Source organism: Schistocerca nitens, chromosome 3 (genome assembly GCF_023898315.1).
Source record: "Schistocerca nitens isolate TAMUIC-IGC-003100 chromosome 3, iqSchNite1.1, whole genome shotgun sequence".
Classification (NCBI taxonomy): Eukaryota; Metazoa; Arthropoda; class Insecta; order Orthoptera; family Acrididae; genus Schistocerca; species Schistocerca nitens.
Window position 1 is genome coordinate 69,100,060 of NC_064616.1, and position 18,162 is coordinate 69,118,221.

Sequence of the window (18,162 nt, forward strand, 5' to 3'; positions counted from 1 at the left end):
AGTGATTACCGTGTGTTGGTTAGAAGGAAGCCACTGGAGGACCTGTAACCAACCTGTCTGCTACCTGGACACACCAGAGTTATGGTCTGGGGTGTAATTTCCTATGACAGCAGGAGCACTCTCGTGGTTATTTCACGCACCCTGACAGCAAATTTGTATGTCAATCTGGTGAAACGACCTGCTGTGCTGTCGTTCACGAACAACATTACAGGGGGGTGTTTTCCAACACGATAATGCTCGCCCACATATCGTTTTTGTAACGCGAGATGCTCTACAGTGTCGACATGTTGCCTTGGCCTTCTCGATCACCAGATCTGTCTCCGATCGTGCACATATGGAACATCATCGGACGACACCTCTAGCGTTATCCAGAACTAGCATTTACTGGCTGTATTGACCGACCAAATGCAACAGGCATGGCGCTCCACCCAACAAACTGACAGCCGGCACATGTACAACACAATGCATGCACCTTTGCCGGTTATACCAGTTGTTAATGTACCATTATTTCACATTTGCAATGGCTCATCTGGCGCTTGCATTAACCTGTGATCTTATGATGTTATTCACTTCAGTATGTTGCCTAGACAAGTAGATTTCCGAAATTTCGTTACTCGACATAATTGTGTTTTGTGCTGGGATTTTTTTCCTTTAGAGTGTATATGTGGAGCCCGCATCTCGTGGTCGTGCGGTAGCGTTCTCGCTTCCCACGCCCGAGTTCCCGGGTTCGATTCCCGGCGGGGTCAGGGATTTTCTCTGCCTCGTGATGGCTGGGTGTTGTGTGCTGTCCTTAGGTTAGTTAGGTTTAAGTAGTTCTAAGTTCTAGGGGACTTATGATCACAGCAGTTGAGTCCCATAGTGCTCAGAGCCATTTGAACCATTTTTGTATATGTGGAGCAGAGACGAATGAGGAATCATGCTAACGCCGATATGGGCCGGAAATCGGTAAATCCAGTGACAGAAGCCACTTTCCCAAGGGGCACAACGTTATGCCTCAGGATCTGGGAATAAGCGTCTCGGAAACGGCGAAGCTGGTCCGCCATTCGCGTGCTACTTTGTAAGCGTCTATGGAAGGACGGTGAAACAACGGTTAGGCGACAGGGTGTTAACGTCCACGCCTCATCGTAGAACGTGGAAGTCGATATGTGTCAGATCTGATAATGGAAAGCGATGCTGGTGCAGGCACAAGTCTTTGAGAGCGTGCTGTTCAGCGCACATTAGCCAGCAGGTTACCCCTACGATTTCCTGTGTTGACCCAACGACAGCATCAGTGTGCACAGGATCTTTGTGGACTGAACCATCAATCATTGGAAACGTATCACCTGGTCGGATGAAACATTTTTCTGGATTCGCCATCATCCACACGAACGGCTGTTCACTGCTCCACGGTCGCAGGCCGGTGGTGGCAGTATTATGCTATGGCGGAGATTCAAATGGTACTACTCAAAGGCATCAGGACCGTTTTGGAATACGAGAATAATATTAGGAGCCACCTTAATGACTAAACTCTTCCCTGAAGCGGATGGCTGACTGCCCTTGTCATGATCGTATTATAGCTGCTTGAAGAGATGGTAGTGAGATAAGTTTCCATTTAGTCACCAAATTCGCCTGATCTGAAGCCTATGGGGTACGCTAACGGGGGTCAACTCCACACCAACAAACCAACGGCTCATAATTTACAGGAATTACGTGAGCTCTGCGTACACATGTAGTGCCACATACCTCCGGAAGCCTACTAATGACTTGTCGAATTCGTGACACGCAGAATCGCTGCTGAATTGAGTTTCAAAGGTGGACCAACAGCCTATTAAGCAGGAGGTCATAATATTTTGGCTCAACGGTGTATGTAACTACGGTAGGCATATCCCACCACGACACATTTACATTTCAGATTTTGCTTATAATTTGTGTGTATAGCAACGAAAGTTGACTGTTAATGAAGCTCTGTTTCGTGTGTGGTTCTTTCATTAATCCTATAAATCAGAGACATGTTTACAGTACACTACTAATATCTTGTAGCATCACAATAAATATTGTTTTCCCCATGCAACTGCCATTAATTTTCAGTCCTTGAATCTCGATCCGCAGCTAATTTCTAGAAGAGGCTATTGAGGTATGGTAATAATTCTATCCTGAATTGCTAGGGCGTTCAAATTTCTTTCTTTGTGTTACATGGCAGTTTGTTGAAGAGTACATAACACAGTACCCTAGGTAGAGAAACTGAATTTACATCAGAATAATTTGTATTGTGATTTTGCTTATCACGGTTGCGCAGAAGTTGATTTTTGTTGTCAACAGTAAATACCATTTACGAGTAAATGTACTGAGGAGTGAGTGTAAGAAGTTATAATCTGGAAAAGGCTTTGTCATTGGCGGCTACATCGTGTACCAGCGACGTTGCTTCATTCGTTTATAGCGTTTTCAGTCGCGCTACTGTCCCTACTTAGTAGACTCCTTGCTTCAGTCCGTCTTTGAGTTCAAAGACAGCTTGAACTGGATGCCACGGTTCATTACATTAATAATTTTTCCAGTACCGTAGCATGTGTAAAGAAGTTGATTCCACACTCATGTATGACGGCAGCGTCCTTGTGACGTTCTCCACCATTCCAAACAGAATGTTGAGTTTGGACTTTGACCGTAAACTGGCGCCATTACACCGTTCCCTTCTTAAAGCGGAAGCAAGCCTTATAATAAACAATGAACGGCAGGAATTTTGGTAACGGGGACGTTCTGCTTGCGGTTAGTGTATTACTGCTGTATCATGTCTTGTTGTAAGCAGTAACTGCAAATGCAGCTAAAGAGTTGTTGGTAGCTGCTGGGGGAATGGCTGTGAGCCTGGTAGTACGGGTTGTCTCGAGTGGCAGCTCGAATCTTTCATCATCAGGAGCTAGAAGGTGTTTGGTGTGACTCACTCGTCAGAAACTTTCTGTACTAGTAGTAAAGCTCCCTCGCTGTTAGATTCAGCAGTGAGCTCTGATTCATTTCCATGGCAACACGAATAAATGTGCCCAAGTCTCGAGTACGACAAACCTCCGCGAAACATCACGGAGCCAACTCTAACCTGAATTGCACCCTCCACCAAATGTGGCCACATGCCTCAGTGGGCTGTTGATGCACTCGAAAGCTTGCATCATTTGAAGAGAGACAAAACCGCGACTCGTCGGACCGTACAATGCGACTCTGTCAACTACTGCTCTCTTGAGGACCGTCGGTGGTCGAACCCGGGACTCCAGATGACCGAGCTGAAGCCGGGATCCACCGCGCCGTATTTCGTCAGGACGCCAAGCAAGTTCAATAGCGTCAAGGGGCAGTGCAGAGTGATACAGAAGTATTCGGAAGTATTCCTTTATTCAGCTAGTTTACAGAAGCGCGAGTCCGGCCGTTTCAGCACTCCTCGACTGCCGACACAGCTGCTGCGGTTATCGAGACCGCCCGACGATGAAAGTCAGCCGAGCTCGCCCGGTCGTCGCCCGCCGGGGTGTAGCAACTGGCGCCGCCCTACTGCCCACGATTCAGAAGACTGTTACAGTCCCTGGTCCCCACCGCCCTCCACCCCGTTTGGCCTGCTCTGTCCGACCGTGGGACGAAGGTGGTTGTACTGGTCGCCCGTGGCCCTCGGCCGCTGGTGCTCCCAGCACAGGATCGGACTCGAACCCGCGTCCTCCTGGACGCCATGCCGCAACTTGTCGCTAGTGGTGCTTGCTGGATGGCAACACCCGCTGTTTCAGCGCTGCGGCGTCTCCCGCAGCGTACGCCTCGCCCGGATCCCGGTACACCAGGTGGGAAGCGAACGTGGTCCGTCCTGGACCCGCTGCAGACCGCTGTCACTGCCCTCCTTCAGGCAGACCGTGCAATCTCCAAGACCCAGCTGCCATTCTGTCCCACCCGTGTGTTGTGTCCCCAGAGGCGGAATACGGCCCGAACAAGTGCATAGAAAGAATGTACAGGTCTACACAGAATATTTACAACATCGCTACCAGACTGGCCACTAGAAGCGTAGACCAGCACAGGTCCGACCCGACTCTCGACTGACCTGGCACACCACCTCAAGCTAAAAGTGCCTGACTGTTTATACTGCTTTTCCCCGCACTTCTGACGCAGTGTCAGAGAGAGACAGAAACTGTGACAGGGGTAAATTCCCATACGTCAGCCACTTACACGTCGCCACTTCCGGCTCTGGCCTACTGGCTCGCCTCATACATCGCAACAACTTACAGCAACGCTGCAGTTCCCTGCCTCGCTGTTGCTTCACTCCAAACAAATCGTACGTACAATACGCCGCTTCGGCTCCGCGCCATTTTTATTCTGCCTGGCCTACTGGCTGCCGACAATTACCCCACACTGCCAGCGGCCCCAGACTTCATCGCCCAACCGCGCCTTTACTAAATTTGAACAAAATTCCTCTTTCCTAAGACTAAGACTAATACTAGCGCAGCAGTTCTATTTCTGTATTGTTTGACCCACCGACGACGTTCATCATTATGTGAGGCTATGAGCTATGGCCTTATGCAAGGTACCAATTTAGAAATGTCGATTATATGCAGTTGGCTTCGCAATGTTAGCTCTGAATAATGTTGAGATGCACTTTACATTCAGTGACAGCAGAAATTCCTATCTGATTTTAAACAGACTGTCATTGATAATCGTGACACTTGTATCTGGCTCCTGTCCGTTACGATCTTCTTACGCCCATGTTCTCATGCCGTGTTACATGGCTGCAAGTGTTACATCAATTCTTGATGATACGTTGGACAGTCTACGATGACACATCAACAAAAGAGGAGACTTCATTCTCGGTGTGGTGATAAAAATAAGACTGACAAGGGGAAGGCCTCAGACGCGGCCAACCGATTCGGCTCAGATTTGGTAGGTCGCTTGTGTACAACCTAAAACGAAGGAATCTAAGATATTTTCGGTCAACACCCCCGCGTTTTTGAGAAAATCACCCCTAAAGATTATGACGAGCGATCGACTCAAAGTTGGCGGGATCGATAGATAATTGTAAATAGAGCATTTTTCTTCACCAGGTATGGGGCCCGAAGACGCACACTTTTCCAGAAATCGAGGTAAGAAACTTTTAGAACTGCCGCTTCTGTACCCACATGGACAACGCTTTTCGCCGACAGTACCGATAGCGCAACGGCCACGGTAACTGGCTGCGAATCTCGAAGAAACGTAGTGGATGTTATTCTTTTGGTTTGTATTTTTCCATATCTCAATTGATAGGGGTAGGAGGGTTAATAAGGTAAGTAAATCAACAAGGAATGATAATAAGGTAGGCAAATAAATTACTCAAACCTCTTGGAATACTAAACAACTAAAATGTTACTCCAGGTCACTTTACAATGGCTCTTCCAGTCACTGTTACGTGTCCTCACTTTTCTTCGAACAACTAGATGGATGGTACTTGTCATATAAACATTCGAAACAAATATACTCACGGCACCAAGAGCATCTAATGAATGCAATATTTGGCAGCTACACTGTTCCTTCCCTATGATATGACGAAGAGGCAACCGGGACAACATAACTCTCCCCGCGTGCATTCTATCCTGTGCCTCGCTGTAAACAAGCGTCGCACGGTTGGCTATCTGTGATCCCTCGTGAGGAAGTCGCAGCACTTTTACTCGGAGTTGTTTTCATGTGACAAGGCTTAAAATTTTAATACTTTACCAACTCACGGCGTTCGGGAAATTAGTTTGCCTACCTTATTATTATTATTCCTTATTAATGTACTTACCTTGTTAACCCTCCTATTCCTATCAATTGCCGGCCGAAGTGGCCGTGCGGTTAAAGGCGCTGCAGTCTGGAACCGCAAGACCGCTACGGTCGCAGGTTCGAATCCTGCCTCGGGCATGGATGTTTGTGATGTCCTTAGGTTAGTTAGGTTTAACTAGTTCTAAGTTCTAGGGGACTAATGACCTCAGCAGTTGAGTCCCATAGTGCTCAGAGCCAGCCATCCTATCAATTGAGATAGGGAAAAATACAAACGAAAAGAATAACATCCGCTAGGTTTCTTCGAGATTCGAACCCGGGTTTTCCGATTCCCAGCCAGTTACCTTGCCCGTTGCGGTATTTATTATTTATTTATTTATTTATTTATTTTTTGTAAATTTCATTTTGTTCGTTTTCGTTCATTGTATCTGCTCTGGGCGCACGTCGAAAGACGCCAGATTTAGTTCGTTGGTGATCCATTAACTCAGTTTTTTTATTACAGAGGGCAGCTAGCCCTCCGGCCGAACAAGCTGAGCTACCGTGCCGGCAACTATCGGCGCTGTTGGCGACAGGCGTTAACCATGTGGGTACAGACGTGGCAGTTGTGAAAGTTTCTTACCTCGATTTCTGGGAAAGTATGCGTTTTCGGACCCCATAGCTGGTGATGAAAAATGCTCTATTTACAATTATCTATCGATCCCGCCAATTTTGAGTCGATCACTCGTCATAACCTTTATGCGTGATTTTCTCAGAAACGCGGGGGTGTTGACCCAAAATATCTTTGATTCCTTCGTTTTAGGTTGTACACAAGCGACCTGCCAAATCTCAGTCGAATCGGTTGGCCGTATCTGAGGCCTTCCCCTTGTGAGATGAGACTCACTTCAGGCGTTGAAAATCTGTTGTGTTCCTTCTCAAGGGAAGAAAAATGCAAAATCGTTAGTGTCTATTAATCTTCGGTAATTCAAACGTATTGGACATAATTTTACCCTTTAGGGAAATGGCTGGAAGGAATGGGAAGGATCACTTTTTGCACTCTGCGAGTTTCCCTGGAGGTGTCATTCAGCATATCAAAGGGCGAGGGTGTAGGGAGCCAGTAACTGCAGAGTATGGCGTACATAGGAACGGACGACACTGAGTTCACGCTCGGATCTTACTTGCGACTTGAAGAGAAGGTTGACAAGACTAGCTTTGCTCGTGGAATTTCAAGGAAACTTATCGTCTGTTATCAACATCTCCAGAACTCATCAGGATTCCCTAGTTCTGGGTCCGCAGCTCGTGGTCGTGCGGTAGCGTTCTCGCTTCCCACGCCCGGGTTCCCGGGTTCGATTCCCGGCGGGGTCAGGGATTTTCTCTGCCTCGTGATGACTGGGTGTTGTGTGATGTCCTTAGGTTAGTTAGGTTTAAGTAGTTCTAAGTTCTAGGGGACTGATGACCATAGATGTTAAGTCCCATAGTGCTCAGAGCCATTTGAACCATTTTGAACCCTAGATCTGAGTAGAATGGAAGGCATAAAAAGTTCTGTGACGAGCTAGACTGTCACTTCCTCATCTTGCACAACAGAGTAGAGAAATGTAGGGTCCCCGTAAATAGACCAGGTGCGCACTACTATACAGGTAAGCTATATGTGTGGTGTCCATAAGATTTTTGATTATATTAGCCGACTTTCCATCCATTGCAGATAACAGTAGTTTTAGGACACTTTGAAATATTGCTGTGCCATCCGAAGATACACGGGGTGTACAAAAATATGCAAACACCAAAAACACAACACATGACCATACCTAATGCTGTGTAGCAAAACTGTCGGTAGAATAATCGGCTTTCAGTCGTCTCTGAATGGATAAATGTAAGTCCTTATGGTTTTCGAGGGAATCTTATACTATTCTTCCTGAAAAACAGGCCTACTTCCGGAATCGATGATGGAGGTCTATGGTGGTCACGCACCCTTCTCCCCAAAGTAGACCACAAAGGCTAAATAATAATGAGATCTGGTGGTTTTGGTGATCAGGGGAGATGCAACATTTCATCCTTGCACTCACAAAATCAGTCCCGGATGGCGCTAGTTGTCTGAATAGGGGACCTGTCGTTTTGGAGCACAAGCATCACCATTGGGGAACAAACACTGTACGATGGGATGTACCTGATCAGCCAGAATAGCCAGATAATCCTTGCCACTAACGCGTCCTTGCAGATTACCCACGCGGCCCACGAAATACCACGACACGGCTTTCCAAATGATCACTACGCCAAGATGTTTCACTCTCGGGACGTAGATTCAACCAGAAATTGCAAACTGGAAACACTGTGCAATAAGACTCGTTCGACCAAATGACTTTCTTAAACTGCTCCATAGTCCAGGTTTAGTGGCTTCGTCAACACGTTTTCCTATTATGTGGATTTTCTTCATTGATGAGTAGTTTTGGAATTCCAGCTCTCACTGCAGTTCCCTGCTTATGAAGGTCCCTTCGTGTTTTTTGGTGCAAACAGAGTTCGTGATTACAGGATCCTCTTATTTTGCGTCACAATCCTCTTCACTGACCGTCGGTCACTACCACTCAAAAAACATTTTCGTCTGCGCTGTAGCTTCGCTGCTGTTATTTTCCCGCTCACTATGTGTGTTATAAAGTCTAGATATGGTATCTCCTGAAACACTAAAAACTTCCTTTACCTTGTTTACGGAAGCACCTACCATAGAAGTAGGAACAATTTTGCCACTTCCGAGTTCACTTAACTCCGAAGCAATGCGCTCGCAACAAAACAGAACACTATTCTGACCACGACTGACACTGCACAGCTACCGTTCCTGCATCACAACCTGCAGGCTTAGCACAATCTGCTTTTATATTCGAGGATATATTTCCCGGAGAGTTTATATATTTTTGACCAAGTCCAGTTTGTCCTTGCAGGTGAGAGTACTGATATTGTAGTTACCAACTGTTAACGCATTCGCACCAAAGTGCAAGAGTTTGAAGTGCTCCTAAAAACCAGTAGACCTCTGTACTAGGAATGGCAAACGGTTCAAATACGAAATTGATGAGAGTGACAGGTAGCTAACAACTGGGCTGAGTAGAGTTCTGCAAGTGGTGGGAGTCACGAAACGCACTGCGCATAGTACTAAATGCCTTCTTCGGAAAATAGCTAGAAAAAGTAGTTCGGAAGCCCACTCGTGATGGAAATATATTGGATCTAAAGGCAACAGATATACCTGACCTCATTGACGACCTACAGGTTGCAGAATGAAACGCGTTTTCTGTCCGGAGATCAATACACGATGCCTACAACGGCTACCGAGATAGTTAAAACCCTCACATATCCGTAAGAAATTCTGGTTACATGTAAATACTCTTGGTAGCACTAAAAATAGTGTCCAGACACTCGTGGATGGCACTAGAACTGTAGTTGGGTTAACAAACCAAAAGCCTAAATGTTTAACTCCGATTTCAAACGGCCGGCCGCAGTGACCGAGCGGTTCTCGGCGCTACAGTCTGGAACTGTGCGTCCGCTACGGTCGCAGGTTCGAATCCTGCCTCAGGCATGGATGTCTGTGATGTCCTTAGGTTAGTTAGGTTTAAGTAGTTCTAAGTTCTAGGGGACTGATGACCTCAGAAGTTAAGTCCCATAGTGCTCAGAGCCATTTGAACCATTTTGAACCGATTTCAAACGTTGCTTTACAAGAAAGATTCTAAGGAAATAATCCGAATTTAAATCACACGTCACTGCAAAGGCGAGTGAAATAGGTAATTAGTGTCAACGGCGTTGAGAAACTGCTGAAATCGTTAAAATTCAACCAAGCTCCACTGCCCGATGGAATCCCTATCATATTCTTCGCTGAATTAGCGACTGAGGTGACCCGTCTTTCAACCAAAATATATCGTAGCTCCCTGGAACACAACCTGTGCCAAGTAGTTAGCAAGAAGAAAAGGTCACACCTGTCTATAATAACGGTAGCAGAAGTGATCCAGGAAACTACTCTCCAATACCCTATATACTAATCTGTTGCAGAATATTGTACCATATTGTGAGCGGAACGTAACGAGGTGTCTCGAACAGAATTACCTCCTCCATGGAATCTAGCTTTGTTTCCAGATGCGTCGTTAAACCGAAACCCAATTCACTCTATTCTCTCTTTGCTTACTATCGAAAGTACGATAGCGTGGGGTATCAAGTAAAATTTGTGACTGAATTGTGGGTTAATTTGTTGGGAGGATGGAGAGTCGTCATTAGATGTAGAAGTAATTTCAGATCATTTGTGTAAAAATTGTTGTACATTTTGTTTTATAGAGGATGAGATTAATTGACAGACGATTGTGAATTGTCGTGGATGACATCTGTACATATTACGAGTTTTTTTAGTATCAGTTGAGTCTTTCTTTCTATGGGTATAAATTCTGCGAGGCGCTCTGTGTAGTGATAAACGTGAAATTTCAAGAGTCCCCAAACGTGATAAACTGCATAGTATTTGAGTAAGCATTGAAAATCATTAAGCACCGTGTGTGTCCACAAACTACGATACTGACAGAAGCTGAAGAAATGAATTAAAAGTTGTGCCACGGCTGAAAATTGAACCCAGGTTCTAGTCCAGGCCGTGGCACAAAATGTAATTTATGTCTTCAGCTTCTATCATTATCGTAGATGAAGTTGAGACTCATATGTCTCAAGAAAAATTTAATTATATAGGGTGATGATAAATTCGCGAACTCGAACTTCACAGCGCGGTTCTTCACTTACTAGCAATACAAAAACGTCTCTCACACAATTTAGTCCTGCGCATATTTCCGACAGAAAACGGACGTTAAAAATCTGTAATCTGGCAACACTGTAACAGCACATGCTGTAACTACCTCTGTAAGCATACAGTAGTTGGTGCAGTGGACAGCGTTTTCGGTTAGCACGCAGCAGGTCGGGGATTCGATTGTGGGTTGAGGTGTATTTGTTTCTGTTTGCTAAATGTAGTCTGCGTGGTATAGCATCTGGTGTCTTAACCGTCATACAGTGGGTCTTCTGCGAAGGCAGAAATGCAAATACAATGGTTTTCATTGGTAAGCTTTTAAAAAACCTTTTGCACGTCGTGGGAGCGAATTGTTCGGCACCACTGCGTCTACTAGATTGCAAACCTGGTTTCTTTGTACCCTTCCCCAATGGTCCCATCGATTAGTAACAATTATTATTCTTGCCACATTCAGGTCGATTACATTTTTTTAGGTCCTTACGTCAGCAGCCGGGCTAGTAAACTGCTTTGCAAATAATTTCCAAACTAGGTTACCATTAGTAAGTATTATCAACAAGGAACCACTAATTATGCCTTTCAACATTGAGACTGATAAGCGCATGCTGTTTAGTAAGTATCTTCAAGCATTACTATTATTATTATCGTCATAGATTTTAATGTGGAAACACCACGTCAGTTGCTGTCAGGGAAACAGTGTAATTCTAAAACAAACATTTCACAATTTCCAGTGTCCGTATGAATCATGGAGAACAAAAGCTGTAAGAGAGACGATGCGGGTTAGGTTGAATAGCCCGCTGCGAATAATGTGTTCATACTGTGTGCGCTGTTCACCAAACAGGGACCACTTGCTAGCGGAGTAACGCGCCCCTGGCAGACTCTATGTACATTCGTAAACATACCGCATTTTCTTCTTGTGTGGCACAAGTGTGACACACATAAACGATGAATATGTGGATATGCTTCTGTTCCTGGGTGTATCTGATAACCGAGCTGGTGTTGCCGTTTGTGTATTTTCTGCTAGATATCTTGGTCGATGTCATCCAGGTAAAAATGTTCAAATGGTTCGAATGGCTCTAAGCACTATGGGACTAAATATCTCAGGTCATCAGTCCCCTAGACTTAGAACTTCTTATACCTAACTAACCTAAGGACATCACACACATCCTTGCCCGAAGCAGGATTCGAACCTGCGACCATAGCAGCAGCATAGTTCCGGACTGAATCGTCTAGAGCCGCTCGGCCACAGCGGCTGGCGATAAAACGTGTTTCGCCGTCTGGAGCCTTCCCTTCGAGAGACAGGATTTCTCCTCACCTCGTCGCATGACAGAGGTCGTCCACGGACTCGTCGTACTGCAGCTACTGAGGAACTTGTTCTGGAGGTCATACAAGAAGAACCCCAGCGAAGTAGACGTAGCGCAGCAACCCACGATCGTTGACGTTCTGCATGAGCTTAAGCTTATCGTTATTCTTTAACGCGTCACCTGCATCCTGCAGATCGCCGTCTGCGGATAAGATTCTGTGAATGGTTCCAACAACAACAGGAAGACAACGACGGCTTCATAAACCCTGCAATATGATCGGATGAAGCAGCGTTCACTCGTGATGGTTCCTTCAATAAGCTCAATGCTCACAACTGCTGTGACGTTAACCCGCACGTCACACGTGACCGTGGATGTCAGGTTCGCTTTGACATCAACGTCTGGGCCGGAATATTGGGAAACAGGAATTTGGATCCCTACTTGTTGACTGACTGGTTGACTGCCAAAGGTGCCATGCATTCCTCACAAACTACCTGTCTGGCGTACTGGAAGATGTTCCACTTCATGTTCGGCAGAAGTATGGTTCCAACATGATGGTGCACCTACACACTTCGCAATTAATGTGCGACGGTATTTAGACAGAACATTTCCAGGCTAGGGAGGCCCAGTAGTACGGCCTCCGCGTTCACCCTACCTAAATCCCCTGGATTTCTTCCTGTGGGGACACCTGGAGGAGCACGTGTATTCTAGTCCACCGACACATGAGGAAGAAGCGATAGCGCGTGTAAATGTTGCTCTTATACACTATGTGATCAAAAGTATCCGGAACCTAGCTGAAAATGATTTACAAGGTCGTGGCGCCCTCCATCGGTAATGCTGGGATTCAATACGGTGTTGGCCCACTCTTAGCCTCGACGATAGCTTCCACTTTCGCAGGCATACGTTCAGTCAGGTGGTGGAAGGTTTCTTGGGGAATAGCGGCCCATTCTTCACGGAGTACTGCACTGAGGAGAGGGATCGACGTCGCTCGGTGAAGCCTGGCACGAAGTCGGCGTTCCAAAAAATCCCAAAGGTGTTCTATAGGATTTAGGCCAGGACTCTGTGCAGGTCAGTCCACTACAGGGATGTTACTGTCGTGTAATCATTCCGTCACAGGCCGTGCATTATGAACAGGTGCTCGATCGTGCTGAAAGATGCAGCGGCCATCCCCGAATTGCTCTTCAGCAGTGGGAAGCAAGAAGGTGCTTAAAACATCAATGTAGGCATATGCTGTGATAGTGCCACGCAAAACAACAAGGGGTGCAAGCCCCCTCCATGAAAAACACGACCACACTATATAACACCACCGCCTCCGAATTTTTCTGTTGGCACTACACCCGCTGCCAGACGACGTTCCCGGGGCGTTCGCCATACCTACACCCTGCCATCGGATCCCCACATTCTGCGCCATGATTCGTCACACCGCAGAACGTTTTTCCACTGTTCGATCGTCCAATATTTACGCTCCTTACACAAAGCGAGGCGTCGTTTGGCATTTACAGTCGTGATGTGTGGCTTATAGCAGCCGCTCGACTATGAAATCCAAGTTTTCTCACCTCCCACCTAACTGTCATAGTACTTGCAGTGGATCCTGATGCAGTTTGGAATTCCTGTGTGATGGTCTGGATAGATGTCTGCCTATTACACATTATGACCCTCTTCAACCGTCGGCAGTTTCTGTTCAAAAATGGTTCGAATGACTCTAAGCTCTATGGGACTTAACATCTGAGGTCATCAGTCCCCTTGACTTAGAACTACTTAAACCTGACTAACCTAAGGACATGACACATATCCATCCCGGAGGCAGGATTCGAACCCGCGACCGTAGCAGCAGCGCTGTTCTGGACTGAAGCGCCTAGAACCGTCTTCCACAGCGGCCGGCGCGGTTTCTGTTACTCGACAGACGAGGTTGGCCTGTACGCTTTTGTGCTGTACGTGTCCCTTCACGTTTCCACTTCAGTATCACGTTGGAAACAGTGGACCTAGGGATGTTTAGGACTGTGGAAGTTTCGCTTACAGACGTATGACACAAGCAGACACCCAGTCACCTGACCACGTTCGAAGTTCGCGAGGTTAGCGGAGCGCCTCATTCTGCTCTCTCACGATGTCTAATGACTACTGAGGTTGCTGATATGAATTACCAGGCAGTATGTGGTAGCACAATGCACCTAATATGAGAAACGTGTGTTTTGGGGGGTGTCCGGGTACTTTTGATCACATAGTGTATCTGTGGATGCAGCCATGTTGCGAAGAGTCCAGGGGTTCCCGGGTTCGATTCCCGGCGGGGTCAGGGATTTTCTCTGCCTCGTGATGGCTGGGTGTTGTGTGCTGTCCTTAGGTTAGTTAGGTTTAAGTAGTTCTAAGTTCTAGGGGACTTATGACCACAGCAGTTGAGTCCCATAGTGCTCAGAGCCATTTTTGAAGAGTCCAGAGCTGTATGATTCAATGGGTTGCGCAATGTTTGGACGTGCAGGGACGCCGCTGTAAGCTCTGGTTGCTAATGTGTTACATCTGAGCGAACGTACTACATGTATTATGAATGACTAGTAGATGTTGAGTTATTTACGGGTACAATTATGTTTTAGCAACTCGAAATTGATATTGTATTTGTAGTTATGCAAGTCATTTGTTTCAACAGTCTATTTCGATTTATCTGACCAAGTTTTGCTAATGTTTACCGTTAGAACACACTGTACTATGTAACTGTCGGATACGTGTGGCTCAAAAAACGGATTATACTACAGTATTATATGGCGCAATGAAATTGGCAAATAAAAACAAGTATACCTCGACGGAGAATAGAACACTCGACCTCCTGCATACTAACCCAAAACGCTATCCGCTGCACCAGCTGCAGAGCAACTCTTGCATATGCTGACAAAGGTAGTTATCGCACATGAGATTACAGTGGTGCAAGAAATCCAGTCTTTAACATCCATTTATTCGCACAAATATCCGCAGGACGAAATTTTGTGGGGGATATTTTTGTATTGCTAGTGTGTAAGGAATCACACTGCAAAATGCGACTACGCGAATTTTTCTTAGTACTCAATATCTGAATAAAAGTGCGGTCGTTTGCGTAACAAGTCATGAGTTCAAATTTCAAGCTGGGTGCTCGTAGAAGTAGTACAAACTATGATTATTTTCGTACTTTAATTTCTGGAACTGTGTGTAGCAAAATTTTTGCACTCAAAGTGATGATAAACAACAGAATTTTTCTTCAATTACTACGTACAGCTGGATATAATGAACTGAACACTATTTACAATAAATTTACAATTAATTCGATACACCCTGTTGCCACTTATAGTGCAGCTAGATTTTATCGCAGCCGACGGACACTGTACGTTTCTTCCGGTAGGCCGTAACTCAGCAAGGTGAGTAAGATCGAAATTAGCAGAGTACCGCACCTACAAACTTAAGAGCTATTATTTCAGTACTAGCACGCAAGCTGTACACATGCACGCGCTCCAATTGCGGTACGGGTGTCCACGTATAAATGAAAGTCGTACTATTCGTTGCTACGCTGCGTGACATCACTGACAACAGACCTAAAACAAAAACTGTATGCACATGTGCGTTTAAAGGCCCCTTCTGAATTTTTAGTAAATTTCTGTCCAAAATGTAAGGCATTTTTATGTATACAACATTGTTTCATATTTTCATGTGAACTATAAACACACTTGTTTTCTCATATATTTTTGAAATTATCTTTAGTATGATAAATACATTTATTTCGCAGTTTGTGGTAGAGAACGTTGAAGAGATGCACGTTGCACCGTATCAGCTCACAGGGGACAGCAACCGTCCTGTTGATATCGAGATTATTGTGCTTAATGGAAGAGAAAACGAATCAACAGAAGACTCTGATGAGGTAAGGAAACCAGACTGTTAATAAACAATTTAGATGCTGGAAAGAGCCGGCCGGGGTGGCCGAGCGGTTCTAGGCGCTACAGTCTGGAACCGCGCGCCCGCTACGGTCGCAGGTTCGAATCCTGCCTCGGGTATGGATGTGTGTGGTGTCCTTAGGTTAGTTAGGTTTAAGTAGTTCTAAGTTCTAGGGGACTGATGACCTCAGAAGTTAAGTCCCGTAGTGCTCAGAGCCATTTGAACCATTTTTTGTTGGGAAGAGAAAATCTACCTAATGGTGGGGGTAAGGGCTGAACATAACACTGCTCAAAAGGCTTATGTATCTAAAATAAGGGTTATGTTTGGTCTCTCATCTATCAGTCTGCTTTCGGCATGTGAGCGACGAGGATGCCTTGTTTGCGTCCCGTCCGCAGAGTCTCGAACGCGCGTAGTTTGTTTACTTCCTCACCGCAGCTAGTGCTCGCGTCCGTTGACATTGAGTCGCTATGGCTCATTCCTACAGAAAAGCTACCATCAAGATAATCTTCCAGCCCTACCATGCAAGACCATGAGCCTTTGAAATCGACTGATTCATCCGTGACGAAGTTCAAATACCACCACAGCACATCATTGGTATCCACCTACAGATCACAAGTAGCGTCGTCTACGTCAAGACGGTCGATGACGAGTTACGTCACGCTGTTGTGAGCAGATGTGCGAACACTCAAGTTCAAACACTCTGATGGTCCCATGGTTAACGTCGACCACGCAGGACTAGGATTACGCACACAAAGAGTCTTCGAACTCCCGTTCTAAGTGCCGCCGGGAGTAGTTGCCGCTGCTTTCCGTCATTATGGGACGGTAACTACCCACGTGACCGAAAAATGGAACACCTTCCAGACATATCAGGTCCTAAACCGCGTCCGACAAGTCAAAACTAAATTAAAGAAACACGTGCTATCCTACTTAGTCATAGGTGGATGTCGAGCAATCGTAATGTACAATGGACATCCGCTTACTTGTTCCGTTTGCGGCCAGGAGGGTCATGTTCGCTCGGCGTGTATGACGCAGCACCACCCCCTACGCTCACGGTCCTTCCCCTGAATTACGCAGGGGTGACACGATCGACCGTCATGGCAGACGAAAGATCACTTGAAGGACAGGAAGTTTTAGAATTCACATCCGTCGCAAGTCCTGGGTTGACCAATACCAGAGTCAACAGAGATTGCAGAAAGCCGCTCAGCGACTCTGCAAGAAGATTCGGACGAAAGAATGGAACTCGACGCTAGGGTTGTACCGACCTCTGCTTCTCTCCCTGAGCGGGATGCGATGAGGGAGCCACACACTGTTTCGGACACAGAAACCCACGTCTGCAAACAAAAGTCACCGAGGAAATATAAAAAGCGACGTCGCACACCCTCAGACGATTGCCTCCAGCGGACGTCTGCTCCAGCTGACGACCGGTCGGCCGACGAGACGAGGAAAATGGATGACGCAGGATCGCCCTAACCAGTGGCTTTTCCTGATTTCGACACACCCCTTTCCGCTCTCTAGGGCAATCAGATCAGAAGCACAGCGCCCGCCACTGGTACACAACCAGAAACCACTGCGCATTCACCCTTGGTCACTCAACTCACAAGTGTCCTGCCATAGCCACAGTTAACTTACGGACCTTGGGCGGACGACATTGAAGACGATTCTACGCCCGCTGTGGTGGATGTGGAGAGGGATCTCTCCTCCCACACCTCGGCCCCTGCCGAGTAGCAACAGATGACGACGCGGACGCGGCTTGCACATTACAGGCCCGAGCATCTACGCCGACCCTGACGGCGGCCCCCATTGCAGGAGACGATCTACAGACCTATCGCTCAGCGATCATCAACGTTAACACCATTCGGACACGTACGGAGTTGTTGCTCCTCCAAAACATGCTCAGTGCAGCAGACGTTGACACTGTCTTTCTCCAAGAAGTCTTCGTCGCCGATTTCCTGGGTACGTATGGTTATGCCGCTCATGTGTCCCACGCCTCTCCAACTAACAGTGGAGTCGCGGTTCTCCTCAAGGAGGGCCTCGAGGCACACGAAGTACCATACCTCTCCGACGCTAGAGGAATGGCAGTAACGGTGCTAGGCGTCCAGCTTATCAACGCGTTCGCCACTTCCGGAACGAATTGCCGTCGCGACCGATCGCTCTTCTTTGCGGAAGGAGTAACATAGCTTTTTCAGGGAATTCACGATGACTTGGTATTAGGGGGCGATTTCAGTAACACCCAAGCACATGGAGATCAGCTGTCACGCCATTCACCTTACTCCGAAATTGGGACACTCATTAGCGATCTCCAGCTGGTATATACATTGAAACATGTCGAAGAAAATCGACCGGGATACACTCATTTCGCGAGTCACTTGTCTAATCGCATTGATAGGATTTACGTTTCCCGTTCTCTCGCAGCAACATTGAGCGACGTGGAGGTGTGGCCAGTAGCCTTTTCTGATCACGAGGCCTGTATATGTGCCGTCACCCTTCGTCGCCAACGGGTGTGGCGCAGCCGACATCCCTGGAAGTTAAACA

General features: G+C 46.6%; 1 protein-coding gene across 1 annotated transcript in view; it reads left to right on the forward strand.

Annotated features, from left to right (window-relative positions):
• The window catches only part of LOC126249270 (uncharacterized), a 411,510-nt gene that overhangs the window by 221,875 nt on the left and 171,473 nt on the right, over positions 1–18,162 (forward strand). The window contains exon 4 of the mRNA XM_049950924.1: positions 15,485–15,616. Within this exon, the coding sequence (XP_049806881.1) occupies positions 15,485–15,616 (132 nt within the window). The remainder of the gene's footprint in view (positions 1–15,484; positions 15,617–18,162) is intronic.